This window comes from Gopherus flavomarginatus, chromosome 2 (genome assembly GCF_025201925.1).
Source record: "Gopherus flavomarginatus isolate rGopFla2 chromosome 2, rGopFla2.mat.asm, whole genome shotgun sequence".
Taxonomy (NCBI): domain Eukaryota; kingdom Metazoa; phylum Chordata; order Testudines; family Testudinidae; genus Gopherus; species Gopherus flavomarginatus.
In genome coordinates, this window is record NC_066618.1 from 225,634,133 (window position 1) to 225,662,059 (window position 27,927).

At 42.4% G+C, this 27,927-nt stretch overlaps 1 protein-coding gene across 1 annotated transcript in view; it reads left to right on the top strand.

Moving 5' to 3' along the window:
* The window catches only part of LOC127044713 (uncharacterized), a 73,470-nt gene that overhangs the window by 21,576 nt on the left and 23,967 nt on the right, over window positions 1-27,927 (top strand). Inside the window, exons 3-4 of the mRNA XM_050939780.1 lie at window positions 5,924-6,090; window positions 24,488-24,667. Of these exons, the coding sequence (XP_050795737.1) occupies window positions 5,924-6,090; window positions 24,488-24,667 (347 nt within the window). The remainder of the gene's footprint in view (window positions 1-5,923; window positions 6,091-24,487; window positions 24,668-27,927) is intronic.

Genomic DNA, 27,927 nt, shown 5'->3' on the forward strand with positions numbered 1-27,927 from the left:
GACCAGACATTACTACAGGCTCTCTAAGTTTCTTTTCATAGAGTAAGTAAAACAGGCGGTTTAGGCTTTTTAATTGTTTTAACTCTATTTGCAATTGTGGATCTGGCTGGCTAACTTTTATATGTGTAGTTGCTGGGAATATTTTGATTTGTATTGGTACTGGTGGGAAAGTCTCTTTCTGGTGTCTGTAAGCTATAAGACCCTGTAATATTTACATCTTGAAGTTACAGAGATAATTCTTTACTTTTTCCTTTCTTTTATTAAAAGATTTCTTTTTAGAGAACCTGATTGATTGGTTTTTCTCTGTTTCCCTTGTTTTATCCCAGGGGATTGGGATAACTCACCAGGATGGGTGGGGGAGATAGGGAGTGTTTTCCTTGAATCTGTTTGCCTCTTTGAGGAAGGGAAGGGAGATGCTTCTCTGTATGGTGATTTAAGAGGTTAGATCAGTATCTCAGAATAGCCCAGGAAGGGAAATTCTGGGAGAGGGAGAGGTGGGGGAATGGTTTATTTCTCCTTGTTTTAAGAACCCAAGGGATCTGGGTTCTTGGGGTCCCCAGGGAAGGTGGGGAGGTCAGAGTGCTCCAAAACACTATATTTTTGGGTGATGGCAGCCTATCAAATCTAAGATGGTAATTAAGCTTAGGGAAATTCATGCTAGTATCTCATTTTCTGGACTCTAAGGTTCAGATTTGGGAAAGATTGCTAGGACAGGGGCGTGTCCCGCTCACCAACAGGATCCTTTTTTTCCCCCATTGCCTATGGTTGGGCTGGCACCTGGGGAAAACCCAAGACTCTCTGGCCTGTGCGCAAGTGCCAAAGCCTCGCACAGCACTGCCACGGGGAGCCTCTCCGCCCTTCAGCTAAGTTCTGGAGTGGAGTGTGTTTGTGTGTGTGAGAGAGTGACTTCCAGCCTGTTCCTGCCCCAAACCTGCAGCCTCCAAAGCAGCCTTTGGGGCACCCTCTTCCCGCCCCCTTCCGCCCTGGGTCCTGCCTCCAGGGAGCACGAGGCTGCTCCATCCCCTAGGCACCCTCCCCTGCTGAGTCACCTCTCTGTCTGAGTTCGCTGAAGCCCCTGCAGTCTGGTTCCCTGGGCCCTGGTGTACAATGCATCCTGAGGGCTTAACCCCTTCCTGCCCACACTGTAGCCAGAGGTGGCTGAGTTATGTAGGTGGCCAACAGCAGCCTACAAGTGTTTGCTGCCTTTCGACACTGTGCAGGCAGGAAGGGACAAGCTGTGTCCATCCACATGGCAGAGTGGGGATGGGGGGTGTGGAAAGGGGAGATGAGAAGAGATGAGCTCTGCAAAGACATTGTTTGCAGATGATACCAAACTGGGAGGGATTGCAACTGCTTTGGAGGACAGGGTCAAAATTCAAAATGATTTGGACAAATTGGAGAAATGGTCTGAGGTAAACAGATGAAGTTCAATAAAGATAAATGCATAATGCTCCACTTAGGAAGGAACAATCAGTTTCACACATACAGAATGGGAAGAGAATGTCTAGGAAGGAATATGGCAGAAAGAGATCTAGGGGTCATAGTGGACCACAAGCTTAATATGAGTCAACAGTGTGATACTGTTGCAAAAAAAGCAAACGTGATTCTGGGATGCATTAACAGGTGTGTTGTAAACAAGACACGAGAAGTCATTCTTCCTCTTTACTCTGCGCTGGTTAGGCCTCAACTGGAGTATTGTGTCCAGTTCTGGGCACCGCATTTCAAGAAAGTTGTGGAGAAATTGGAGAGGGTCCAGAGAAGAGCAACGAGAATGATTAAAGGTCTTGAGAACATGACCTATGAAGGAAAGCTGAAGGAATTGGGTTTGTTTAGTTTGGAAAAGAGAAGACTGAGAGGGGACATGATAGCAGTTTTCAGGTATCTAAAAGGGTGTCATCAGGAGGAGGGAGAAAACTTGTTCACCTTAGCCTCCAATGATAGAACAAGAAGCAATGGGCTTAAACTGCAGCAAGGGAGATTTAGGTTGGACATTAGGAAAAAGTTCCTAACTGTCAGGGTAGTTAAACACTGGAATAGATTGCCTAGAGAAGTTGCGGAATCTCCATCTCTGGAGATATTTAAGGGTAGGTTAGATAAATGTCTATCAGGGATGGTCTAGACAGTATTTGGTCCTGCCGTGAGGGCAGGGGACTGGACTCGATGACCTCTCGAGGTCCCTTCCAGTCCTAGAGTCTATGAGTCTGAGACATGGGCCAGGTCATCGCTTCCCCCACTCCTCCTCCCCTCCTCTGGCTGGAAGCAGCTCCCATCCCTTCCCTCCTGCACAGTGCTGAAAGACTGCTGCTGCCACATTCTGGTGTGAATCCTGGGAGAAATCTCGGGGGGGGGGGGCATGTGGCCCTGCTTGCCCCCCCCATGAGCTGCCTCAGGAAGACGCGGCTCCAGGTACCAGTAGAGATGGGTCAGTCCCTGGGGCCCAGCTAGGCATGGAAAGTGGAGAGTGCCGGGTAGGTATGATTGGGTAGGTCTGTCACTCCCCCTCCCCCCGCCCTGTGTGAGGGAGGTGTACGGGAATGTGTGTGTGGGGGTAGGGGTGTATGTGTCACCCCTCTCCATGTGGACCTTAAAGCCTTGAAGATAAGAAGGTAAATAAAATGAATCCAACTATGTAGTATTTATTTTTAACAGGGGCTCAGTCAACTTGATGGGAATTTTAATGTTTGTACTGTTTAGTTCTGACTGATTGCCCTTGAACTCGCTTTCATATGAGTAATTTTACCAGGTGTCTTATATTCAGCATAGGGAAATACAGTCACCCTACTGCTTGCTAACAGTATAATTTGGGAAGCTCAATCTTCTTTAGCCCTGTGAAGCCAAGACCATTTTTTGTGACAAACATACTTTAAACTGGTTATTGCTTGTGCCAATAACCAAAAACAATTTGTTCTCTAATTGCTCTATATGTTAACTAGTCAAATTCGTGTGACTATCAGGCCTTTAAGGTAAGGATCAATGGTCTTACTTGGCATCTGGTTTGTTAAAAAAGAAAAAGTGCCTATATCAAGTGACATTCTTGCACAGATCAAAGTTTCCTTGACATTTATGAATTACTTTGTTTAGCAGTTTGCTCTCCCCTTCATATTTCCACTTTGAATGTATTATGATTCCCAAGACCTCTGATATTTTTGCCTTCCCCATTTTAGCTTCAGTACCACTTGCTTCCAGGAAAATTTCAAAGCACTGTAATCATCTCCTTCAGTTCCCTTATCTAAAGAAGATTCAGGGGAATTTCATTTGCTCTGTTTTTGCCAGAGATTTAGTTTACGTCTGCCCCCATGTAATAATGATGTGGCATGCAAGAGTTCTGGTTACTGACCTATCTTTATTAATTGGCCCCAGCCATCTGACATAGGCCTGTCTTATCAAAATTAATATCTTTATTGCACAACAGTAGTTAGAATTCACACACTCCAGTGGCCAATGTTTTTGCAATGCACCATTATAGAGAAGGACCTGAACCAAACCCCTGGATCACAACACTCCAGAACTCTGGGAAATTTCAGATCTGCACCTGCACTTTGCAGCTATGGCCCATTATTGCAAATTCCTTTTGCCTATTTCAGTGCATATCTTGTCTGCTGTATGTTGAACAGTCTGCCATCTGCAACTGAAAGAAAGGAGAAGGCACATAGGTTGAAATAGAGCCAAAGAAGGGATTAAAAACTAGTGAACATAGAAATCTTAATATTAATTATAAAGCAGGACTGTTAAGATCTAGGCAATTTAATGAATGGGATCTCAACATATTCGGAAGAAGATTATAGATGATAGAATCTCATGTTGATGTTGACGTATGAGAATTCAACAAACACTGAAGAAGAACATGTGTATGTGAGTTCAGACCAATGCAAGAACCACAAACATGCTTACATGTGGGACAGACAAGATTGTCCATAACCATTGCAGGCTAAAATTTTGTAAAGATTATAAATGTGTAACTGAAACACTTAGCAAAATTCTTCATCTGTCCTTCGTGAGCAGTTCTTTAGAATTTAGTAGAAATAATGATTTTTCTATAGAATTATAAACCAACGTAGAGAATGCTATAATGTAATGCTCTATTAAATTCTATATGGTGACTTAAGACGTCTATAGGAACAATACCATTCTTTATTGCTTTTTAAAATAGTTTCTGTAGAATCCTATTCTGTAGAATCCTATTGGTTTTATGCCTATTAATTCTATAAAAGCTTTTCCATAAGGGAGAATAGCAAGATGCTTTTTAAATAGCCTTAAAAGAAATCCACAATGGAGTCTCTTTCCAAATGAGTGAGTTATGGCACATAAGATGAAGCAATTTTAAAAATCCCCCAGTTACTGTTTTTCTTTTAAATGACATTTTACTGGTGTTTTAAAAATAAAGCAGTTGGGTTCTAGGCTTATTTAGACATTCAAGGAATGCTGCAAAGTTATTAGATGTCATATTAAGTATGTCCAAACAGAAAGGACATGTCGTAGAAGGTCACAAGTACCACACAAAACCCTTTTCATGGTCTTTAAATCACCCTTGATGTTATGATTTGGAACACAGAAACAAGGGCAGGATAAGGGTGAGAGAGTAATCATCGGGCAAATGTGTTAAGGCTACCAGTTTATCAGGCAGGCTTACTGATGTTCTTTGAACACAATTTTTTTGGAGGAGTCCTTATTATTCTCTAGCTGATATTGCAGTTTAACAGATACTATTATGCTATAATTCACTTTATCTAAAAATGAAGTAAGGTCTTTGTGTGTGTGTGTGTCTGTCTGTCTGTCTGTCTTGCAGCACACTGGGAAGGAAGTTTGAATGGAAAAGAAATGAAAAACATATCTTTAGAATGTAAGTGCAAGGGAAATAATGGGTCAGTTGGAGAATATGGAGACTGGATAAAAATTACTGTTAGGAAGCAAATGTTTTAAAAAGAAAATTTGCAATGGAATAATGCTGTACTATTATCTTAGCCAGCATAAATATTTGTTAATGGCTCAGTTGTCAGTTAGGCATAAATTGTATTGGTTTCATCCATGTCACTTTTTTTATGATGCTGCACTGCTGTCCTGTAACCGAGTGTCATCTTGTATTGTAAAATATAGTTAGTGTTTAGAAAGAAAGGGAGAGTAAATAAACCTTCAGTTTATTCTTACTAGATTTTTAGACTATTTTATGATAGCACACTGTACACACATACATCACACATCTACAGTCTAGTCTGCAATTGTCAGCCCTGAGGTTGGGGAGCAGGGTGCTGTTTTGCTAAGAAGGAACAGCCAGAGAAGCATGCCTAACCATGGGGAAACCAATTCAATATTTGTAGCTGTAATAGTATCCCACTGCCAGTGTTCTTCCTCCTCAGGTTTTGTGTGTCTTGAACCTGGGCTTCTCCTAGGGGCTTCTTTTTTCCTTCTCCAGCATCTTTTTTCCTTCTCCAGCATCCTCTAGAATAATGTCCACCCAAGGCAGCCTGTACAAGGAGCTTGCTCTGTCAGGAAGGAGAATTGTGGGGAAACGGTCTGTCTGCCTAATCTATTGTGAAACCAGCAAGAAAGGAAAATTATTAATCTGATTTGTTTGTTTTTCTTTGAAAGTATTTGTCACAGTGGCAAGGCTTTACAAATCTAGTTGCTCCATCTCTCCTTACTCTGGCCCAATGAGAGAGATTGTCATGAGCCACTTGAAATCTAGGAGTCAAATGTATTTTAAATATAAGTGCAGTTGTTAAAGGATGAGGAGTTCACTTCTACTTTCAGCGGGGACAGAAAGCAGTGCCCCTACCCGCTTCCTTTTACCTTAACTCCTGTATTATGTCCAGGAGTTGGTGGTCTTGTTCCAGTTCCCATTGGATTTGCATCACAGCCATCGCTAGCACTGTTCTCTCCAAATATGTCAACAAAGTAACGGAAAGTTCCTCATTCTCCTTTTCAGGTAGAGATCACGAACGATGTACAGTCCTTGCTACTTGTGATGCTGGCTGTCATGGTGGCCAAGATGATCAGTGACTGGTTTAACATGTCCCTGTATAGCTCCTTACTGAAGTTGAAAGGCATTCCCTACTTAGACTCTGAACCTCTTGCTAGCCACAGGAAAAAACGGTGAGTTTACTAATTTTTCTGGTGTTAAAAGATTATGGGCCTAATTCTGCTCTCGGATACATGGGTGATCTTTGTTAATTTAGGACTTGATGCTCTGGAATATTGAATAAAGGACCAAAGGTAGGGCTTGTGTCATGCAAATACCAGGGACCAGGGGTAGGCATCCTATGGCACGGGTGCCGAAGGCAGCACTCAAGCTGATTTTCAGTGGCACTGACACTGCCTGGGTCCTGGCCACCAGTCCAGGGGGCTCTGCATTTTAATTTAATTTCAAATGAAGCTTCTTAAAACATTTTAAAAGCCTTGTTTACTTTACATACAACAATAGTTTAGTTATATATTATAGACATAGAAAGAGATCTTCTAAAAACGTTAACATGTATTACTGGCACGCAAAACTTTAAAATTAGAGTGAATAAATGAAGACTCAGCACACCACTGCTGAAAGGTTGCCCACCCCTGCCATGGACAATGCCATGCAACTTAAATTACTGTGTTCAATACTCAGATATTACCGCGATAAGTGCTCTAGCAATGCCTAAGCTAGCTAAGTAGGCAGCATTTAAAAGAAAGGTCTGATTGGTCTAATAGAGATTCTGTGAGACTTGTGAGGGAATCATGATAATTTTTCTGGTCTGGTTATTGCCTAATTTATCTGGCTTGCTTATTGGCTAATGTTGTTCTTGTCCTGGAGCATAGGAATTGCTATGTCAGATCAGACTAGTATTTGGTCTAGTGCATTAGTCTGTCTCTGACAGCAGCCACTGCCAAAAAGCTTCATCACTGTAGTGGACACTTATGTAATATCTGACCCAAAAGGGGAAGTTTTTTCCTACAGGTTGGCTGCTGTTGCAAGACATGAGGTTTTATAGCCCTTATATTTTTATGTTGTCTAATGTAACTGTGTATTTTCTCATTATCCATATAAATGTCAGTTAAATTAGAAGTCCCCTTGCGTTATACTATGAGAGAAGGTAAAATGGAGTGTCTGATTTACCTTCTCTGTACCATTCATTATTTTTCTCTTCTGTAAACTAAATCCTTGTTCCACATAATATTTGCTAACCAGGAGTAAAGTGGAGCAATCGTGAGGAAACTATGAGGGGAAAAAGTGAAAGTATTTATTTATTGATCTGGGTTCTGACTGAGATTATGTGTACACTTTGAGTTGGAGGTGTAATTCCCAGCTCAAAGAAGCATACCTATGCTAACCATGATTGAGTTAGTGCTCTAAAAATGAGTGGTTTTGCAGCAGTGCTAGCAGAGAGAGGGGTTGGATGCCCCAAGTACTTGCCTAGTATTTTGGATGGCATTGCACCTTGGATGAGTAGTATCTCCTGCCACGGTGGCTACACTTCTGTTCTTAGTGCATGAGCTTGATCAGAGCTAATGCAGGTATATCTACTGGAGCTGGAAATTATACCTCCAGCTCAAAGTGTAGACACCCAAAGTTTCTTTCTGTTTTATAGACTCATTTGAATAATATTTTGCCAGGTCCAAAAGTTCTTCATAGATGGCTACTGCTGTATTACCTATTTCCTCTAGTATTATGGTCCATTGGACAGTCCTGATTCCTCAAAGGAACCTTTGGAAGAATCAGAAGTATCAGTGATTCTTACTGTCCATGCTGTCATAAACAGATAGCTAAGGGTTAATGTTCTTTTACCTGGAAAGGAGTAACCTGAAACACCTGACCAGAGGACCAATCAGGAAACAAGACTTTTTCAAATCTGGGTGGAGGGAAGTTTGTGTGTGAGTCTTTTGTCTTCTGCCTGTACTCCCTCTCGGCTATGAGAAGGATTTTTCTGTCTCCTGGCTTTCTAATCTTCTGTTTCCAAGTTGTAAGTACAAAGATAGGAAGACCATAGGTTTCTATTGTTTTCTTTTGTATTTACATGGGTATAGTTGCTGGAATGTGTTAAATTGTATTCTTTTTGGATAAGGCTGTTTATTCATATTTCTTTTAAGCAATTGACCCTGTATTTGTCACCTTAATACAGAGAGACCATTTTTATGTATTTTTTCTTTCTTTTTACATAAAGCTTTCTTTTTAAGACCTGTTGGAGTTTTTCTTTAGTGGGGAACTCCAGGGAATTGAGTCTGTAGCTCACCAGGTAATTGGTGGGAGGAAGAAGTCAGGGGGAAATCTGTGTGTGTTAGATTTACTAGCCTGACTTTGCATTCCCTCTGGGTGAGGGGGGAAGAGAGATTAGCTCTCGGTACTTCTGTTTTCCAGGACTGGAAATAGGGAGGGTGGAATCCCTCTGTTTAGATTCACAGAGCTTGCTTCTGTATATCTCTCCAGGAACCCAGGGAGGGAACACCTGGAGGGGGGAAGGGAAATGGTTTATTCCCCTTTGTTGTGAGACTCAAGGAATTTGGGTCTTGGGGTCCCCAGGGAAGGTTGTTGGGGGGACCAGAGTGCCCCAAAACACTCTAATTTTTTGGGTGGTGGCAGCTTGACCAGGTCCAAGCTGGTAACTAAGCTTGGAGGTTTTCATGCTAACACCCATATTTTGGACGCTACTTCTTATCTTTGTACTTACAACTTGGAAACAGAAGATTAGAAAGCCAGGAGACAGAAAAATCCTTCTCATAGCCGAGAGGGAGTACAGGCAGAAGACAAAAGACTCACACACAAACTTCCCTCCACCCAGATTTGAAAAAGTCTTGATTCCTGATTGGTCCTCTGGTCAGGTGTTTCAGGTTACTCCTTTCCAGGTAAAAGAACATTAACCCTTAGCTATCTGTTTATGACACATGCTTTGTTACTTTTGACTATCATTGCATTTGATAAAAAGTCTCTATCAGGCACAGGGTTTACTAACTGCATTTGATGCAAGAGAGAGCTAGCAATGTGGTAGCAGGGCCGGCCTATTCCACCAATTCCCCCGAATCGGGCCCCGTGCCTAAGAGGGCCCCGTGCACTTCCCTGAGAGAACCCCTTCCCTGGCTAGAGGCGCCTTTTAAATTTTTACTCACCTGGCGGCACTCCGGGTCTTCAGCGGCACTTTGGCAGTGGGTCCTTCGCTTGCTCTGGATCTTCGGTGGCACTTCGGTGGCAGGTCCTTCAGTGCCATGGAAGACCTGGAGCGAGTGAAGGACCCACCGCCAAAGTCTTGGAATACCACCCGGTGAGTACAAGCCCCACGTGTTTTACATATGTGTGTGTGTTTTTTTTTTTGTTTTTTTTAAGTCATCCCTGCTGGGGCCCCATCTAAACTGTTTGAATTGAGCCCCGCACTTCCTAAAGCTGGCCCTGTGTGGTAGGAGGAAGTAAAAGCAATCTTCAAAATTATGGATGTCCTAGGTATGTAACATGGCAGATAAAATAGAGCAGAAAGGGAGATAAAGTTTCCCTTGGTATTCCAGTCAGATGACATGGCCATGGAAAGAATTACAGCTAGTTTTCCTGGTTCAGGGTGAGGTCTCATACATCTGAAGGCACAGACAGAGAAAAATATATCATCTCAGTCATTTCACTCCCACTCTGTTCCCTTCCCTCCTCTTCAGTCTCGTCCCAGGACCATTTTTTTTAAAGAGCTTTTTGAAACAGCTCAGTTACTCTGCATATTAATGTTCTTTTAAATAAGACACAAAAGATAGCAAGGTCAGTAATACAGAAACTAGTGATGAACTTACCCTTGAAAACAACTGATAATTTGAATAGTTGAGTTATCCGCACGCGCACACGCGCGCACACACACACACACACACACACACACACACAATTAAGACTTATCTGGAATTGCTTTCTCAAAAGTCATAATAAATTCCACTTTGGTCTTTCAAATAAAACTGGAAGGAACTTTGACTATCTACATGCAGATTTGGTCTCCCCTTCTCCAAAAAGATATTTTAGAAATGGAAAAGTTACAGAAAAGGGTAACAAAAATGATTAGGGGTATGGAACAGCTTCTGTATGAGGAGAGATTAAAAAGCCTTTTCAGTTTGGAAAAGAGACAACTAAGAGGGAATATGATAGAGGTCTATAAAATCTTGACTGGTGTGGAGAAAGTGAATAAGGAAGTGTTATTTACCCCTTTACATAACACAAAAACTAGGACTCGCCCTATGAAACTAATAGCCAGCAGGTTTAAAACAAACAAAAGGAAGTACTTCTTCACGCAACGCAGTCAACCTGTGGAACTCATTGTCAGGGGATGTTGTGAAGACCAAAATATAACAGGATTCAAAAAAGAATTAGATAAGTTCATAGAGGACAGACCCATCAATGGCTATTAGCCAGAACGGTCAAGGTTTCAACAGGTTGCTCTGAGTGTCTCTAACCTCTTTTTGCCAGATGCTGGGAGCGGACGACGGGATGGATGATTGCCTGATGATTGCTGACATTGGCCACTGTGGGAAGACAGGATACTGTGCTAGATGGACCATTGATCAGACCCAGTATGGCCATTCTTACATTATAATAACGTATTATTTGGTAATGGAGTGGAAATGAGGGAAAGAGAGAGGTCTTACATTTTTGGCCTTTGGCACCCATAGCTAAAGAGGCCCAGCTTGGGTCTCCCCTTTCCCAGTACATCATAGATGTTAGAGATGGAAAAGATCTATTGTATTAGCTCATCTAGTCCCTTAGGAACATAAGAATGTCCATACTCGGTCAGACCAAAGGTCTATCTAGCCAAGGATCCTGTCTTCAAACAGTGGCTGGTGCCAGATGCTTCAGAGGGAGTGGACAGAACAGTGCAATGTATGAAGTGATCCATCCCCTGTCCTCCAATCTCAGCTTCCTCTCGTGGCTGAATATAATCAATCTCCAGCTAGAGGATGTGTCAGACATTAAACTGAGACCAGCAAACTATCCATTGACAAACAGGTGAACAATTAGGCCCAACTCTTTTGTTGCCTTTCTTGCTATGGAACAGAGAAACTCACTTTGTTCTGCATTGCTGAACCTCATTGATCTTACAGTCTTACGTTCTGTGCTCTGGATGATAAGGCTCCCAATACAGCTGTATCTAATTCATGGCTGCTACAGAGCACCGTCACTTCCAGCTATACTGCACACCACTATAAACACCCTCCTTATAAAAACTAGTTCACTGGTTCACTCAAAGCTGCTAGCTGCCAGGGAATGCTCTTTAATGAGGATAAAGAGTACTTGAACACATCTACGACTTGGCAACTCTTCCTACTTTTTATAAGCTACTATACACTTCAGAGAGAGAGTATCTTAGAGGCTACTTTTTAATGGAACAAGTTTACTTAAGAGCTGAGTCGATCTGGTGCCAGTAGTTCTGTTTTGTTCTAGCTTAATGTTAGCCTTGTCAAAGTTCTTGTGTAGTCTCCTGGGTGTTTCTGGATTACATACCATATAAAGATGTATTTGGGAGCCAAGAATTCTGGCTGCAGAATATGTTATAGTGAGCTCATTATATGTTCCTTTTTTTAAAAGTATATCAGAAGTGGTCTTGTATTAAAGATCCATGGAATAAGGATGATATTTTCTTTCCCCGTCTGCCTTTCCTTGAGCTCATGCTGCAGACTTCAGATCCAGATATCAAACTAACCAGAGTTTGAGGATTGTTTTGGATCCAAGGTCTTGGTTTGGCTCATTATAAAGATAGGGGCAATTAGTGAATTTCAGATGTGGTTTTGGATTTTGAAAATCCCTAGGCTTTGGGGGTGATCAGCCTTGGGGTTTTGGTAACAACCAGACTAAAAGATTCCTTACTTATTTTGCTGATGGAAGTCTTAATTCAAACAGAGCTTTCCAAGACATACACGGCACATCACATTAAACCTCTGTTCAAAGCAAATGCGTTTCATGCATAATCAGTGCTTACATCCTGATGGGCATTATAACAAAACAAAAGAGAAACATATTTGCACATCAGAGGGCACATGACCCATCTGTTATAGAGAATTTGGGGCAGATCCTGGTCCCTGCATTGTCAGTATAAAGGGAGGAGAGTGTTTCCCTAATGGACCAGCTGAGGGTTCCCTAGTCTGGGGAAAACCCTGGGTGCCATACAGCTGGCACAGGAGACAAACTGGAAGATGGGTGAGTGTGTTCTAAGTTAATCTGGGGCCCCAAATGGCCTCAGTTTTAGGGGAGTGTAAAGGTGGCATAGAGCCATCTTTGCTGCTCTCTTCCCCTTTCAGCTCTGCTGCTCAGCATAGTTGAGGATTTTAGTAACATTCATTAGCTGGGAAGCTGCTGTATGTAGCCAAATACAGTATCTACAGCCTAATAGTAAAGATACTTATTGAAGTACAGCCAGTCTCCATTTATAAGTTCTGTTAGTTGAGAGAGAGGTTTTGGTCTGCCCACTTACCTGTGAACAAGCCTCCAGGTTATGCATGGTTCTGAACTCTCAAGAACCATTCATAAAAAATCAGGACTTTGTAGGTTTGTAACTGAGTGAGAAATATTGTTTTATGTGAGCATGAATGAGATGCTGAAATTGTTGCCAGATGTAGTCTTACTACTGTGTGTTCACCTGAATGCCCCAATTTTTTTTTGAGTTTTTCTAACTGTCAAGTAACCATAGCCAGGCTATTTTGCATTTTTATTTGTATGAGATATGATCTGACATGTCTGTCTATCCTGCTGTCATTCTCTCTACTTTACAATGATATATAGTATATTGTTATGTTGACTGTTCTAGATTTCTAGCAAAGCTGATTTCTAATAGATAGACTTTTTTTGTTATGGCACAAATAAATAAATTGTGTGTGTGTGTACACATACATACTGTATGTTTATTTTTGCCATAATAGAAAAAGTCTGTCATTCTAAAAATCAGTCTGGCTAGAGATATGGAACAGTGGTCATAATGATATATATATTGTTGCAAAGTGGAGAATCTCTCATAGATTCAAGTCATTTTAAAAAAGAAGTTTGTTCGTAGATGATTTTAATGGAATTCTTAATATATCATTTGTAAATGAAGTTGATCCATGTACAAGATGGTTTCAATTTGTCATGTGAATGAAACTTTAAAGATGTTGTCAAAGCTGGTTTAAATACAGGACATGTCTGTACAAAGTATAGTGATTCGAACGTCAATCTCCATCATGAATAGTGTTCTTTGGGTTACTTGCTCCTGTTGACATAGAGTGGACATACACAGAACCAGTCAGTGCACTGCATGTGAAGCCCTGGATGTGTAAGGCTGTTGCTAGTCAGTCTTAGTTTATAGGATGGGTGCCACTTGTGCCTCTACAAATTTGGATGCTTAATGCTGGGTGGTTCCGTGACCAGTTAGCATGCCAATGTTCTAACATGCCCAAAGCTTAAACCGGAAAGCACCTGTTAGTGTCATACATAATAAATGGGTTAGGGGACAACTATATTGTAGCTGAGTCCCTTGGCTGGTTGTAATGATGGTTAAATGGGGCCTTACATGATAGGCTCTGAGGTGAGAAAGGATACCCCTTCCTGAACCTAGATCCTATATGGTGAGACCTGGTTTTGGTGAGCCAGGTATGGTTGAGAGAGGATATTTCATATCAGACCACATATCCAGAACATTTCTTTCCTTCCCATAAATTTTTAATGTTTCTGATATCAGTTTCTCCTTATCAGATTTGCATCTTTGAACCTACCTGTCCTATTTCTTCTTGCCATTTTTGCTTTGTACCTTGTCCTTTGGATCTTACTGTGGGATTCAATGGCTGTGTAATTTGTCTGATTAGGTGCCATTCTGGTTTGTAAAATGCATATTTTAGGTCCTCCTGTCTGGACAGGATCAGGTCAGCTGGTCTTTTATCAAGACAGAATTTTCATGGGTGATAATTTACACAATTAAGACTAACCCAAAGGCTTAGATACAGAGTAAAATTCTGGTCTCTGTTTTACTGCTGTAAATCCAGAGAAGCTTTAATTAAAACTGGAATTTGGCTCTGTGTATGTAAGCATAAATCATCAAATTCTGTCTTGGTAAAAATACATGGGGACTTAATCCAGTCTGGAGCGGAGGTCTTAAGACAAGCAATTTACAAACCAGAAGGGCAGTATGACGAAGTTTTATTCAGTAGAGTCACTCTGGATTTATACTGGTGTGAGCACAGAATTTGGCCCACAATATGCATCTTACTGTACATCTGACCTCGTAGAATGATTGTCTTTCATTTAGGATCTGATCTTGCACTATTGAAGTCAATGGGTGTTTCAACGTTGACTTGAGAGCCAGTAGAATCAGACTTTTACACTGGTGTAGATCAGAAGTAACATAATATAAACCAGTGGTACTACACCAATGTAAAACTGGTGTTAGTGAGAACAGACTCTACCTCGCTAGAAGCATTAGACCTCTGATTAAAGCAGCTTTTTAGATCCTGCAGAACTCTTTCCAAAAACATCTCAGTTACCAGTATAACTCATTTTATGTTGAGGGAGGAGAATGTCAAATCCACACTCTCTATTGATGATTTCTGTTTCTGAGGAGTCCCACAAAACCAAAAGGAGCGACTTCTACACACTTTCCACAGAAAGAAATGCACTATAGCAGCACATGGAATGAATAAGTTTTATTTCAGGGGTAGTGCATGAGCCATTCCAGCCTCCTATAGGCCATTATGTAAAAGATGCATTGAGTCATTTCCAGCTGGGGGAAGCCTGATACAGTTTCTCCTGGCTCAGCTAGAGGGAGACTCCTTTTTGACTCACCTGGTGCAGCTCGCTGCCTGTGGATCAGGAGGGTCACAGTTCAGATTTCAAATGTGGTAATCTGCAGGTGGAACACACAACAAGTTCAGCAACTGGAAGGGATATTCCACTAATTGGTTAAGCCTGTTCTAATGTCTGGCCTCCAGTTGGCAGACACAACAAATTACTGATATTTTCCACTGAACAACAACCAAACCCACCAGAAAACCAGCTATGCTTGCATAGCAGTGAGTCAGACAAGCCCGTTTTCTTGAAGATGTCATTACCAGTGATTTGAATTCAAACAGTTGTTCAGCAGAATAACTAGTTTGAATCAAAGCCCATTGAAGTAATTTAGGAGTCTTTTTATACTAACTTCAAGGTGCTTTGGATCAGGGTACATGTTATGGTGTCAGAATAAATATTTTCATTGTAAGCATTTTAATGCTATTGAGGTACAATGATATCTTTATTATTCTACTTGGAAACCTTTTCAAATTCACCTCAAGCTGAAATTATTATTATTTTTTTGCTGATATTCAAATCTATAACTTCTTCTCTATTACAGCCCTTCGCACTTTTTGTCTCATCCTCAGTAATAATAATTAATTAGCAATGGTGGTTGTCACAGCAGCAATTATTCTTTATTTACAATAAAAGTGAAAGCACACAGTATTTTAATTAATATTGAATTGTTTGTCAGTGCACATCATGAGAAGTCAAATATCCTTTTCAAAATAATATAAATTGTTTAAAAACATTTTATAATATTTTACAAATAGTCATTGGAGGAACCGATACTTCAGTACACTGGAAATATGTAGAATCAAATTAGGAAAAATACATGGAGGAGAATTGCTCAGCTGTAGAATGATGAAGGTGATACAATCATGATTATTTTTTGGGGGGGGGGGGGGAGTGGCGAAGGAGGAAAGAACCAAATCCAGAAAGTCAATTTTTTGGTCATGGCCATGACAAACATACAGCCTTAATAATTATAGATGGGTCAAAGCTACAAATTTCTGATCTGGATCCAAAAACCTATAAAATAGGGGTGGTGCTTATAGTTGTAGGTTTTTGGTTAAGGGAATATCTCTAATAATGATGAGTTTTGGCAATTTGTATAGTACCTTTCTTTTGAAAATATCTGTGGTTGTACAAATAACAGTAAACGTAACCTGGCAACATCTTTGTGAGGTAGATTTAGTATCATCCTCATTTTACCCACTGGAACACTGAGGCTTGAGGGTCGAAACAACTTTCCTAAAATCACACAGGATGTTTGTAGCACAGCTGGGAAAAGAGTCCCTGCCGCATTGAAGTCAATGGCAAAACTCTCACTGAATTTACTGTGGCCAGGATTTCATCCCCTATCTCCTGTCTGCCACTGCTGTGCTTTAGCTACAAGATGAGCCTTTTCCGACATAAGGACCTGATCCAAGGACAGGCCAAGTGCCCTCAAATCCATGAGTTTATATTCTCTCATCTTGATGACTGCAATCTCCACTTTCATGGTCACCCTAAGTTCCAGATCTCCAAACTTCAGTTTGTCTGAAAGGCCATCTGATAAACTCTACCTGAACATTAAAACACTTGTTGTCATTCTGCTGTGCCCAAATACTATTTTAGTCAGTTTTTCAAATTTTAGTCTATGCTGTCGTGCATCAGCCAGAATGGAAATGTTAAGGTGGCTGTCACAGTATATGGTGGTGGAGGCCTTGCATGAAGCTTTCATAAAAATGGTCCCACAGGAGCCCTCCTCACTCTCTCAGTTTTGAAATAGTTTTATTGGCACAGGCCTGCAAGAAACTCAGATTATTGCATCTGAACGGCAAGAGTCAATTTAATTTTTTCAAATTTCCAATGGAAAATGCTCTGAAATGATCTATCCAGAAAATGTTTATTTTCCCATTTGGATTATGGAGTATTTATTTTAGCACACAATATTACAGGTTTCTCTCTCTATGCCCGTGGACGTTTGTTTGGAACATTTGTTTGAATTTAAATAACTTGCATTTTGGGAAATAACTTTCTCTGACTCTGATTGGTTATACTACCAGAACAGTTGGAGTGTGGACAGGTCTAGCTTTTAAAGTGAACATTTTTGCAGACTCTTTTAATGTTCTGGAGAATGCAGGGATAGCTGAAGTATTACCATATAACTCTGTGAAATAAGGCAGGGTATTCCTACACTGCGTAAAAAAAAAACGCGGCACCAAATCTCAGTGCTTGCGTCAGCTGACTCAGGCTTGCGGGGCTTAGGCTACAGGGCTGTGAAACTGCAGTATAGACATTTGGGCTTGGTCTGGATCCTAGGCTCTGAGACCCTTCAGGGGAGGAGGATCTCAGAGCCTGGGGTCCAGCATGAGCCTGAATGTCTACACTGCAATTTTATAGTCCACAGCCCGAGATCTATGGGCCTGAGTCAGCTGACCCAAGCCAGCTGTGTCTGTGCCATGGGTCTTTTATCACAGAGTAGAGCAGGGATCAGCAGCCTTTGGCATGTGGCCTGTCAGGGAAAGCCACTGGCAGGCCGGGACCGTTTATTTACCTGCAGCGTCTACAGGTTTGGCCGATCGCAGCTCCCACTGGCCGCAGTTCACAGTTCCAGGCCAATGGAGGCTGCAGGAAGAGGTGGCCCAGCCCGCGCCACTTCTTGCAGCCCCCATTGGCTTGTCCTGACTCTGTGTTGTGCCCTGGAAGTGGCCAGCAGCAGGTCTGGCTCCTGGTGTGGGGAGGGCAGGAGGCTCTGTGCACTGCTCTCATCCGCAGGCACCCTCCACCTCATCCCCCGACCCCTTGGCTGCAGTTCCCAGCCAATGGGAGTGCGGAGCCAGTGCTCGGGGCAGAGGCAGCATGTGGAGCCCCATGGCCCCCCTGCCTAGGAGCCAGACCTGCTGGCCGCTTCTCGGGTGCAGTGCGGTGCCAGAGCAGGTAGGGACTAGCCTGCCTTAGACCCGCAGCACCGCCAATCTGTGTTTTAACGGGCTGGTTGGTGGTGCTGACTGGAGCCACCAGGATCCATTTCCAACCTGGCATTCCGATTGAAAACTGGATGCCTGGTAACCCTATCGACAATGGGCCTGGTTTTCTACTGGCCAGTTGCTTGTGCCATCATTTATACCTTCTCAAACTGGGTATAAACTGCTACTATTCTGAATAGCTATTATCGTATCTTCATTTTGCACTGATATAAAAGACTTCACAAGGTGAACAACTAGGGTAGCCAGTTTTGGCTGGACATATTTCTGGAGGTTTGATCACATGACATAATCTTTAATTAAAGATTAATCTTTAACTCCTGGAGACTCTAGGACAATCCTGGTAACTCTAGGAACAGCAGCAGAGCATCAGGATTTATGTGTTTTTAAAAAAAATGTTTGTGTTGTTTTCTGCAAATCCCCTAAACTGCAGAATTTCTCCTTTCCAGAAGTCATAAGTAAGGCTAAGAGTTTGCCACAGTTATTTTTAGTAAAAGTCATGGACAGGTCATGGGCAATAACCAAAAATTCAGGGAAGCCAGTCACCTGTCCCTGACTTTTACTGGAAATAACTATGACAAAATGGGAAGTGAGGAGGGTCCAGCAGCTATGGCTGCTGGGGCTTGGGGGTTCCCCCTGCTGCCCACGGTGGCCAAGAGTGCAAGGTCCCCCCTGGTGCTACTACTAGCTGGGAGCTGTGAAGTCCCCACCATGGCCCATGGTGGCTCGGAGCTGTGGGAGGGGCGGGGAGGGAGGGCTCCCCACCACCCATGGTGGCTGGGAGCTGCGGGGTCTCCCGCTGCCTGGCAGCTGAGAGCTGTTGGGCCGCCACCAGCTGACGTATCCAGCCACACTGCCCCGGGCTGAAGCAGAAAATGTCCTGGAGGTCTTTGGAAGTCATGGATTCTTCCGTGACCTCTGTGACAAAATCTTAGCCTTAGTCTTAAGCATTCTCATCCATTCCTTTTTTTCCCTTTTGCTCTGCGTGTTCTCACAATGTAGAGGGGTCCTGTTTCCCAATAGATATCTGAGACCATGTGGAAATCCATTTGTCATCAGTGTACAGTAGTTGCTAAACAGATAGAACTTTTAAATCCTCTCTGGGAAACAAGTGACAGAGACATTCAGCTAACCTAAACAACACATTTCAAACTAAGTACTGTGCTGTCTAAATGACTTCTAGCTGGAACAACCAAATCTCCTCTCATTTGAATGGCTTGAGAAAGCCAGGACCAGAGGATGCTGGGAAGCTTGCCTTTTTGAGATCAATAGATATACTTGTAACTGTATTAAACTGAGTTTGAAGTCTCTGCCAAACCTTTGCCTCCTGATTTTTACTAGAGGGCACTCCCAGTAGTACTCAGCTATCCAGTAGATGACATAGAATCTCCGGTCATATATGTATTAGAAGTTTATCTAAAATTGATTTTAAATAGATCTAGTTCAAACAGTGCATACCCACACTGTAGACATACTTCAGTAGGTTTAAATCTTGCTTTTATTGGTTTAGTTTAATTTGGTAATTTTTAATAAATTTAAATACCTGTATTTTAGGTGCTTGGATGGATTTAAGTAGATCCGTTTTAAAATAAATCTAGCTAAACCAGTGTGATTTTCTAGCATAAGCAAGGTCTTATACTGCTCTCGACTTGCATACATTGACATCAGTGGGTGTTCTCCCTGTGAAATCTATGTCAAAGCTCCTGTTGCCTTTAGTGGCACAGGATTGGGCTCTAAGGGCAGTATATATGATGTGTGTATGATTATCCGGACTCCAAAATATGACTAGATCAATTTTGGAATGCAAGGTTCCTGATTAGGATACTTTCATTGCTAGGCTTTATTAATGATAGTGTCTACTTTAAGCTAAAAATGTGTGTAAAAGAAAGGGGTTAATACATAGCTATTATGCACTGAAACCTTTTTATTAAGTTTAAAAAAGAAAATGGATTTTAAATGTAAACAGCCCCCTGCTATGCTGTGAGCCCAAGCACGCCCGGATTCCTGTATGGTTGCTTGAGAACCAGAAAATGAAGTAGAGCCCAGAGGCCCCAGTAATAATAAGGGCGGGTGCTGTACTTGAATGGAAGTAATGAAACAAATCCATCTAGTTTCACTGTCCAAGCATACCTGGTGAACATAAATTATATTTAAACAATTGAACAGTTTTGATGATCAATGGTGTTAATAACACAGGTAAGTATTTTTTACAATTTCCACCTAGGCAGTGTCTCTTTAAGTTAATCACTGCGAACTTTCAATTATTAGGAGTTTGAATTGTTCTGTCTAAATGCTCTTGGCAACCATCACAAAAATAAAGCAAACCCAACAACAATCTCTTGAGAACTATTTATATAAAAGCCAATAATCAGACAGGATAATAAAACAATGGTTTAGAAGAAGCCCAAATAAAATCCAATGCCCTTCTGAGCAAGATGGCCTGTAGCTAGTCAATAGGTAAACATTCTCACCACATAAAGTGAGGGATTGGAGTGATTGCTAAAAAGAGGAAAGCGAATAAATCTGAACAAGCAGAATGGACTATGTTCTCATGCAACTCAATCCTTAGAAAATGGTCTGATTTGGGTTTTTTAAAAATAACTTTAAATCCTTTAGTCATTTGAAAGTTGCTCAAAATTAAGAGAAAACTGTATTTGAAGAGGCGAAGTGGTGTCCCCTTTGATTAAGTGAGCTGTTGTCTAAGGAAACCTCCATATTATGATTAGATCCTTTTGCGATTTACTTCAGTGGGAAAATTTCCATTGAATTAGAGAGTAGCAGAACCAGAACCTATATTTTCATTAACCATTTCAAGACAGTCTTACATCTTGGGATATTCATTTTTTTATCAAACAAATGTGTCTTGCTGAGTTCCTGTTGATTAAGGGGCAGTGTAAGCCTGTGGTGTCAGGGCTCGTCCCTCTCAGGTGCGGTGGGGAGCCAGAGCGCCTCCTTACACACACAGCAGTCCGGTAGGCCTAACCCCTCAGCAAGCGTTGAGGGAATAAAGGGTCTGCAAACAAGGCAGAGTCCCAGCCCTCCAGCCGGGGTCGGGTAAGCACAAAGTACATAAGCCCAAGCCCTGGGGCAGGGCGGGGCAGTAAGCAGTTCAAGCTCAGACTCTCAGGCAGGGGCTGAGCAAACACTGTATATCAGCCCACGCCCTTGGGCAGGGTGGGGCAGTAGCAGTTCAGGCTCAGGCCTTCAGCAGGCTGAGCAACAGTATATCAGCCCGGGCCCTTGGGCAGGGCGGGGCAGTAGCAGTTCAGGCTCAGGCCTTCAGCAGGCTGAGCAAACACAGTACCCAGAAGTCCACACAGAAGGCTGCCTCAGGCCAGGGAGAGGGAGAGTCTGCCACCCTGGGGGGTGGGGGTGGCAGGGGGAACGCAGGCCCTCCCACTCCACTGCGTTCCAGCCCGGGGCCCTAGCAGCGGCAATGGCACGCTGCTGTCAGTGGGGATCCTGGCCGCAACACACTGACATGGGTTCAGGCTCTTCAGGAGCCAAACCAGGGTCGGCTACCCCCGGGCCACTTCCGACCTCCCCCTCTCTGGGTACCTGTCTCTCGCCAGCATCGTCTGGGGGGTCCCAGACCATGGGCTCCTCCGGGTACCGGTTGTAGGGAGGCTCAGGCAGCTCCTCAGGATACCTGTCGTAGGGAGGCTCAGGCAGCTCCTCGGGATACTGGTTGTAGGGAAGCTCAGGCCGCTCCTCGGGATACCGGGCACAAGGCAGGTCAGGCCGACGTTCCTCCGGGTACTGGGTATGAGGCAAGTCCGGCCAGCGTTCCTCCGGGTAGTGAGCGCAGGGCAGGTCAGGCCAGCACTCCTCCAGGTAGCGAGCACAGGGTAGGCTGGGCCCAGCGGGAACTCGGGCACCAGCGTCTGTCCTCTCCGGCAGCCGGCTGCCAACTGAGCGCTTGGGCTGGGCTTTTATACTTCCTGTCCTGCCCTTTTACTTCCGGGGGGCGGAAACAGGCAGCGGTGGCTACGCCCACTGAGGCACCTGCTCTGGCTCGTCCCTCTCAGGCGCGGCGGGGAGCCAGTGTGCCTCCTTACAGGCAGATATTTTTTATTCTGTATTGCTTGAAGAATTCTGTGCAATTCTTATTACTGTTCATGGGAGCTATGCAAGACATTTGTGCTCTGGTGAAAAAAGAATCGGAAACTTTGGTATCATTTGAAATACCCCAATGCTGTTGTACAGTATGTTATACTTAGTGATTCCCATCGGAAAACATTGTTCTCATGTGTCTTAATAAATGAAGACCTGTGCCATTTCTATTTTAGTGATATAACAGTATTTAGGCAATGCCACTATCAAATCCAATCCTGCATCCCTCCCTTACTGACAACCTATAGAAAGGTCTATAGGATCTAGATCCGTAGTTAAGTATCTGTCATTTCAAGTCTAAACTCTTTAAAGGGACTTTGAAGAGAGACAAATTAAATTGTTGCTTAGAATTCAGCCTGGTTGATAAGCCAAGGGACACATTGCATAAGTGGATATAACTCCACTTTGTCTTGATGTTCCCCAAGCAGCACCAAATTGGAAAGGGCTGAATTTGGCCAATTATGTTGAAATTTCCCTTTGCCACATAACTCTGTTTTATAAACAATACTGTTGCATGCTTTTCCTTTAAGCAGTGTTCTCCCTTAGAATAATGGACAAATTTAAAAAAAAATTGCTGCTGATGTTGAACAGAAAGTCAGCACTGAGGGGTGACATTTTTTTCCCTTTAGTGAGTTGTCTCATATCTGTAAAAGCTGACTTGTGATAATTCAAGCTCTGCCGTTTTAATAGCTGTAATAGACTCTTTGTGATCCCAGGCACAGCCAAGAATAGTTAACCATATAACAAGCCAGCTGTTTCTCCTACACTAATGACTTATTTGAGAAAGCTTAAGGACGTTTAATGCCATATTAGAATAATTTGAAACATTCATCCTGCATGCTAAATAGCAAAGTTGAGGGGTAAGGGGACAGCAAAACCCAGATACTCTCTGGTGGTGAAGAAACAATTTTTTACCAATAAAAATAAATGGTAGAAGCTGCTGTTGTTCAATTGTAATCAAATAACATTGATTTCCACATTTATTGTATTTACAAATTATATATATCTTTCATTTACATCTTGTAATACAGGAAATACTTAATCATATGTTTGCATTCAAATCCAGTACACTATTTGCAGTACATTCTGTAGTAGTATAACTAATGATTTGTGCAGATATACCTTAGGATGGGAAGTATATTTTATTGTAGTCTATTTAAATGTTGGGGAAACAGGGATATTAAAATATAAAAGGTTACCTAAATATAGCAATTTACCCAACAACAAATCTGCCAGCCATCTCATGGAGAGTAGCACCTTTGCTTTGTGAGTACTTCCGTTGGTTACAATGGAAGAATTGATGTTTCTCAATGAGCGTGAGGATAGGAGAATCTGACCTGGTTCTAGCAGCCTTATTCGCACTGAACAGCATTAAATTCTTCATGCAGACTCATGTAAGTGTGAATACGAGTGACAGAATGTGGCCACTAGATTTTTATTTGGCCATAAAAACTGAGGATGGTGTGTCATGCCTGTTATTGCCTGAAGCCTGTGTGGGATCAGTAGGAATGGGGTACTGTGTGATGCAAGAGGTCTTGCAAAGGGAATACAGGACTTTGCACCTGTATATGACTTGTTCAAAAATCCAGTCTAGATTAGTAGTGGCCAAAACTCATTATTGTTTCATGGCTACTTATTGCCACATGGTAAGTGAGTTTGTCACCTCAGTTCAGTTCCTCCTAGACAGGTGGCATATCACAAAACCACCACTACACCTGGCATTATTTGGTACCCTTGTTGTGACTCTCAATAGGGAGGACAGTGACTGACAGCATATAAATAATGCTTTCTTCTTGTACCCCTCGAGGTGGTATTTTCAGGTCAGAGTTGAAAAATACCTGGGTAAGTCAGGATGTAGATAAGTTTATCTTGATGTTAAAGGATTTTAGTCTCCATGATTATCACATAGACATCTTTAAAAATGAATACATTATCTAAAAAGAAAGACAATAAAATAATAAAACAACACAGGCCAGGTCTACAGATAGTGTAAACTGATGTAGTTCCATTGACCTCGGCTCAGGCTCTATCCCAGTATATGTCTTTAGAGGTTACTTTAGAATTTTGCAGAAAATATCTTAATTTTACATCCGTTTCCACCATAAAAAACAAACCAACCTCCCCCCTCCCACCCCAGGTGTATGTACATCATTTGCAATTAATGTACAACAGAGCTACAACCCATAAAGCTTGCCCAGGACCTTAAAGATGCTACAAGAAACTTAAAAAAATTCCTTACATTTGGTTTGTCAGAAATCTTCAAAGGCTCACCCCCGGTCACCACCTCTACCGTGAAAATTACAGCAAAGTTGAGTGGAAGCTAGAATATTTCCAAAGTACTTTACTTCAAACTGTCTAATCTGGGACAGATTTCCAGAGGATTTTAGTTCCGATTAAGATTTTTTTAAACTGAGAAAAGTCATGGAAGTTGATGAATAGCTTTTACAACATCCTGCTATGCATATGGTTGAATTTATCATGTATCTTAACACACAGAGAGGCAAAGCTTGATAAGCAATTTTATTTGGTAATTACTTTTTTTTATATTCCCAAATAAAACAGACTGATTTCCAGCTTGAAGTGATTTACTAACACATTATAAACTCGTCAGATGCTAACATGGTACAGTATGCCTCATTTCCTGTTTACTAAATAATCCTTTGGATGTCTGTTTTGTGTCTTTCAGGTTAAACCTGGAATTGTTTTTTGCCAGAGATGTCATGGAGCCTTGTGTTAAAGTCCTTCGCTTAAGGGAAAACATTGCCTCACTAGCTCAGCTTATTGCTAGCACCAGCCATGGTGGATTCCCAGTGGTTTACAAACCCAAGCCGGACCAAGCAGAGGTGTTCCTAGGAACTATTACAAGGTAAAACATTATCAAGCTATTTCTTTGTTGTGTGGCCTTTCTGGCCATCTTTCAGGTTATGAAAGAAATGTTTCACACAGTGTGTTTAGGGGGGAGGAATAGCTCAGTGGTTTGAGCATTGGCCTGCTAAAGCCAGGGTTGTGAGTTCAATCCCTGAGGGGTTTATTTAGGGATCTCAGGCAAAAATCTGTTTGGGGATTGGTCCTGCTTTGAGCAAGGGTTTGGACTAGATGCAGGGCTGGTGCAACCATTTAAGCAAACTAGGTGGCTGCCTAAGGCGCTTAGTGGTTGGGGGCGCCTAAAAGTCCCCTCAGGCGAGGAGGTGAGGTGGGGTGGGGGGGTGCACGGGGAGGGCCACCCACCCGCAGTAATGGGGGGGGCGCACAGAGGAACAGCTCCCTGCCCCAGCTTTCCTCCGCTGAACACACAGCCCAGCTCTAAGTCTCTGCCAACCAGCGTCGCAAGCCTGGGCGGGGAGGAGAATTAGAGCAGCGCCAGTGTGCTCAGTGGAGGAGGCGGAGCCGAGGTGAGCTGGATGGGGGAAAACCCAGGCAGGGTTAGCTTCCATGGGGGGAGTCTCCCCCGGCAGGGTTAGCTGCCGTGGCGGGGGTGGGGGAGGTCAGGTCTCCCCAGGCAGGGTTAGCTGCCATGGGGGGATGGGGGAGAGTCTCCCCGGGTGGGGTTAGCTGCTGTGGGGAGATGGGGTGGAAAGGGGTTAGCTGTCGTGGTGGCGGGGACAGCTGCGGCGGGGCGGGGGTTAGCTGGGTGGGGAGTGCAAGGTGGAAGTTTCGCCTAGGGCACAAAACTTCCTTGCACTGGCCCTGACTAGATGACCTCCTGAGGTCCCTTCCAACCCTGATATTCTAAGATTATAAGGTGTAAATACAGGTCTTGGTCCTGCTTTCATGGAAGCCAACAGCAAATCTCCCTTTGGTTGAAGCAGATTTGGAACACTGATCTGTGTTATATCAGATATTGCTTGTAGAGTTCCAAAGAGGTGCCCCAATGTGGTATATGTGGGTCCACAGGAAATGGGAAATACCTCTAATCCTTGAAGGCTCACAAGAATTATAATGCAAAAAGAATTAGGAGATCAAACTAACCATTAAAATAAGCCAAGTCAAAAGAAAAGTAATCTGCTGAGTAATCACCATCATCTTCCTTTTTTAATATGTGCTTTTACTGGAATTAAATGCTATTAAGATAAAACATATCATAGTCAAGATAAAACAACAAAGTCAGAAGCGCAAACAACAGATTACTGTAAACAGGATTTAGTCTAAGCAAACTCTGTCATAGTGAGGACTATCAAAGGGTAAAGAAAATCTCCTGATAAAGAAACTATTGCTGGAACTTCATTTCATAATAACACAAGTTTGAGTCCATTCCTGCAGGAATAGACCTTAAGATTGGCCTCCATTCTTGGGGAGGGGTGGGTCAGAAGTGGAAGAAATTGCAGCTTAATCACAACCTTGCTTATAATTGGGGAGGAGGGGGAGAAGAAAAATAATGAACAAAAATGCTGGTAAACAGGAATTCACATATCAAAAAGCAATAAAGTATTAATCCATATAATCACCATAACACAAACATGCAGCCGCTCTGTTTCATAATAATATTATAGCGTCTTGTGCAATGAAAGACACTATGTAGATACAAGTTCCTAAAACTCTTGAGTCTTTTCAAGCTTTCCTTAAAAGAAGTCCTTTCATCTACTGCTGGAATTCTATCACCACTGGAGGTGAAGCCGGAAGCTGCTTAATAGCAACACAAGGATACAAATACTGTATCCAACTGAACTGGTAGAGTGAAGGCAGAGGCTCTTCAATTGAAATTTGACCAGGACTTACTCTTAGAAGAAGTACTCAAGGATCTTTATGGACAAGCCAATGAGATGGCATTTATCATCTGGTTGAATTAACCTCTGAAACAAAACTGAGGGCTTGTCTTCATGTACAGCTATTATTCTGATGGGAGAAGTGGTAGTTACGTCAGCGGGAGAATCTCTCCCATCAATGTAGCACTGTTTATTCGGGGTGGTGGTGGTGGTGGTTAGGTTGGCATAACTACATCACTCAGTGTGTGGATTTTTCACGTCCCTGAGCGACATCATTATACAGATATAGGTCTGTAGTGTAGACCTGATTTCTGGAAGTTACAACTAAAATCCTCTCCAAACGGACACATCAGAGGTCTAGAAAGGCCACTTAGGAGATGTGTAACATAATCTCTCCATTCTGTGGAAGTGTCTAGCCAAGAACCTATGCCTCTGTTCCTCATAGGCCACGCTGATGACTTCTATAGATTCTTGCACAAAACCTGCTAGCCAAATTACTGTCCCAAATGACGCTTAACTTGAGGCACAGCATTAACTGTTTTTTGGAAAGACTCACATTACCACCTCTAGCCTTACCCTGATGGACTAACATCAAGAAGTGTGTGAATGAGTTCATTGCAGGTTGGGAGAGAGGAGCCTGGGAACATTTAAACAACATCTTTTTCTGTGACTGCCCAGAAAATGTCCTTCCCACACTCTAACCATTAATGTGTTTTTCCTAAGGGCAATTTGGAAGTAACTCTGCATGTACATAAGGTCCTCTTTAACATTTTAGCTCCAGCAACTTGAGACTGATGAGCTTTCAACAGGATCAGGCTGCCCACATATTTTGGGCGTTCCAGTTATTAAAGCAATCTCTAAAAAGAGGAGCACTTGATTTTAAACCTTGTACTTATTATTATTTGTCTGTATGAAAGTAGCACCTGCAAGCCCCCAATCAGAGTCCCATTTTATTAGGCACTGTACAAACACATAACACAAAGATAGTCCTTATACCTCAGAGCTTACAATTTTGCTCTCAGAGGTCTGTTTTCAAATAAATAAATAGACTGATACTTAGCAGCTTCCACTTGGTCATTATTGGGCTTACCTGATGGCTTTATGGTCAGATAAAGTTTAGGTGAACAATTAAGGGGGAAAAAAGTGTTTGAGAACATTTGCTTTAATAAAAACTGACTATGCTTCACTGAGAGGGACAACACTGTATGGGATTCCCAAAGGGAAGGAAATAACTGCTAAGTACAAGAAAATCCACTGGAAAACTGCATCCCAAACAAACCCAACAAACAGAATGTAGGCACCAATAAAATGGAATGTCGTATAGATAACCCTGATTTGCTTGTTCCCACATACTATTGCTCTCGGTAATGTTATTAGTAAAGAAGAAACCATTGAAACACAAATCTAGTGGTTGACAAGCTGC